The sequence below is a fragment of the Chelonoidis abingdonii genome, chromosome 11 (genome assembly GCF_003597395.2).
Source record: "Chelonoidis abingdonii isolate Lonesome George chromosome 11, CheloAbing_2.0, whole genome shotgun sequence".
Lineage (NCBI taxonomy): Eukaryota > Metazoa > Chordata > Testudines > Testudinidae > Chelonoidis > Chelonoidis abingdonii.
Window position 1 is genome coordinate 21,111,510 of NC_133779.1, and position 3,097 is coordinate 21,114,606.

At 59.7% G+C, this 3,097-nt stretch overlaps 1 protein-coding gene across 1 annotated transcript in view; it reads left to right on the plus strand.

Moving 5' to 3' along the window:
* PLD2 (phospholipase D2) overlaps positions 1-3,097 on the plus strand; it is a 17,094-nt gene that overhangs the window by 8,727 nt on the left and 5,270 nt on the right. Inside the window, 3 exon segments of the mRNA XM_075070620.1 lie at positions 1,125-1,345; positions 1,347-1,519; positions 2,791-2,895. Coding sequence (XP_074926721.1) covers positions 1,125-1,345; positions 1,347-1,519; positions 2,791-2,895 — 499 coding nt within the window.

A 3,097-nucleotide genomic window follows, 5' to 3' on the forward strand; every position in this document is an offset into this window, starting at 1 on the left:
TCCGATCTCCCTCCCTATGTTGACGACTGGGGACTGTTCCTAATGTTTGCTTGAAATTACTGTGTTGGTGCTCAGTGTTCCCCTAGGCATCTAAGTATCTTTTAGTGGTGGGATTAAGGGTGTGTGCTGCAGAGGAAGGGGCCAGTGCACTAAATGCTGCACTCTGTCTCCTAGCAACTGAATGGCCTGGGCCCCTTCCCTGGCAAAGGTGCCAGCTGAAGGTGTTGGAGACAAAGGATCAGGTGACTCCTGGCCGGGAAAGGAGCTGAGCAGAAGAGGGGCGGGAGGGTTGGTTATAGTCTGAGCTACCTGGGGATAAGAAGTGAAGTGCAGACTAGGGTCTGCTCACTGCCCCCAGAATGGACCCCGGCCAGAGGGGTCTGTTTCGCTGTATCTAACAAGCTCTTACTGTTTTAAGACACCCTGTTCCTGTCCATCGAATAACCTCTGTTTTGCTGGCTGAGAGTCAGTCTGACGTGTGACAAGTGGGGTTTGGACTCCTTGGTCTCCGGATGGGTGGAGGCTAGCTTCGGTGTGGTGGTGTCTGCCGCTCTGGAGAGAGGCTATCATCAACGAGGGGCAGAAGTGGTGTGATGCGACAAGTTGTCCAAGGTAAGAAGAACCCAGGGGAGGACTGAAGATGCGGATTTATTTAGAGCTTGTGTGGCCTTACTAACACAGGTCTTCAGCTCCATTGAGTAGGGAGCTCCCAATCAGTTCCCTGACTTGGCTTCGTTGGTGAGCGTGATACCAGGGAGGAGTCGCACCTGGGTGGTCCTCGTGGACACCGGGAGGGTCACTGTGTCTCCATCTTCCCTGCGCGCAGAGGAGACGGGACCCGGGCGTCCGGGAGGGCGGCCCAGGGAGGGGAGACGGGACCCGGGCGTCCGGGAGGGCGGCCCAGGGAGGGGAGACGGGACCCGGGCGTCTGGGAGGGCGGCCCAGGGAGGGGAGACGGGACCCGGGCATCCACGACGGCAGCGCAGGGAGGGGAGACTGGACCTGGGCGTCCATGATGGCAGCGCAGGGAGGGGAGACGGGACCCGGGCATCCGGGAGGGCGGCGCAGGGAGGGGAGACTGGACCCAGGCGAAGGGTCTCTGAGCCGTCTCGCCCCCCGCCCAGGTGATGCGCCACCCCGACCACGTCTCCTCCGTCGTGTTCCTGTGGGCTCACCACGAGAAACTGGTGGTGGTGGACCAGAGCGTGGCCTTTCTTGGGGGGCTGGATCTGGCCTACGGGCGCTGGGACGACCACCACTACCGGCTCACCGACCTGCCCCCCCACACCAAGGTCAGAGCCCCCTCCTGCCCTGGGGAGCCGCCTGCCCCAGACCTCCCCCCTTCTCTCCCTGGGCAGTGACCCCACTTCCCACACTGGGCGCTGTCTCCCTCAGAGCGGGGCCCTCCTGGGGGAAGAGCCGCCCGTCGACCTGGCTGCCAACCAGCAACTCTGGCTGGGCAAAGACTACAGCAACCTCATCACCAAGGACTGGGTGCAGCTCGACCGGCCCTTCGAAGGTGATCAGGGGATGGGGGGGTCCCTCCGGCGTTAGGCTGGGGTGGGGGGCTGGGCTGGGCAGTGTGCGTGGCAGCCAGTGCGTGCCAGGGGCTGACTACGGACTACCTCCCTTTAACTCTGCCCCTGGCGTGTGTATGAGAGCGTTACATCCCCTTAACTGTGCCCGTGAGAACATTACACCCCCTTAACTGTGCCCATGAAGGCATTACATACCCTTAACGGTGCCCGTTAGAGCATTACATCCCCTTCACGGTGCCCCTGAGAGCATTACACCTCCTTAACGGTGCCTATTAGAGCGTTACACCCCCTTAACTGTGCCCCTGAGAGCATTACATACCCTTAACAGTGCCCGTTAGAGCATTACATCCCCTTCACTGTGCCCCTGAGAGCGTTACACCTCCTTAACGGTGCCCATGAAAGCATTACACCCCCTTAACTGTGCCCCTGAGAGCATTACACACCCTTAACAGTGCCCGTTAGAGCATTACATCTCCTTCACTGTGCCCCTGAGAGCATTACACCTCCTTAATGGTGCCTATTAGAGCGTTACACCCCCTTAACTGTGCCCCTGAGACTGTTACACCTCCTTAACGGTGCCTGTTAGAGCATTACATCCCCTTCACTGTGCCCCTGAGAGCGTTACACCCCAGTAACTGAGCCCTTGAGAGCTTGACATCACCTTAACTGTGCCCGAGAGTGTTACATCCCATTAACTGTGCCTATGAAAGCATTACACCCCCTTAACTGTGCCCCTGAGAGCATTACACCTCCTTAACAGTGCCTGGTAGAGCATTACACCTCCTTAACGATGCCCATGAAAGCATTACATCCCCTTAACTGTGCCCCTGAGAGCACTACAGCCTCTTAACTATCCCTGAGAGTGTTACACTTCCTTAACTGTGCCCATTAGGGTGTTACATCCCCTTAACAGTACCTGTGAGAGCATTACACCCCACTAAGTGAGCCCTTGAGAGCTTGACATCACCTTAACAGTGCCCCTGAGAGCGTTACATCCCCTTAAGTGTTCCCGTGAAAGTGTTACATCTCCTTAACTGTGCCCTTCCATAGAAGGAGCCCTAGTGGACCTCCCCCCCTCCCCTTCACAACACAGCACCCTCTTCCCCCAGTGCGTGGGGTCCGACCCCTGACTCCACCCTGTAGCCAAGGTGACCCAGGCCCAGATGGATTGGGGCTGGGGACTGTTCCGGGGGGCGTTGGACACGAGTTCTAGCCCCTGCCCGGCTGCTGACCGGCTCCCGCCGGGGGTCAGATTTCATCGACAGGACCCGGATGCCCCGGATGCCCTGGCGGGACGTGGGGGTGGCCGTGCACGGCAGAGCTGCCCGCGACGTCGCCCGGCACTTCATCCAGCGGCGTGGGCGGCGCTGAGCGAATTTGGGAAGGAGGTAGGGATATCCTGGGCCCAGGTTACTTGTTCTTCACCGGTCTGCAGGGACAGGAGGTGCCGGTGGAGCGACCGCAGGTACCACCCCCCCCTTCCCGGGACAGGGCCCGCTCACTGGGACACCCCCCCCCCCCAAGTCGGGCCCACACGACCTTGTTGAAATTCCAGCGCT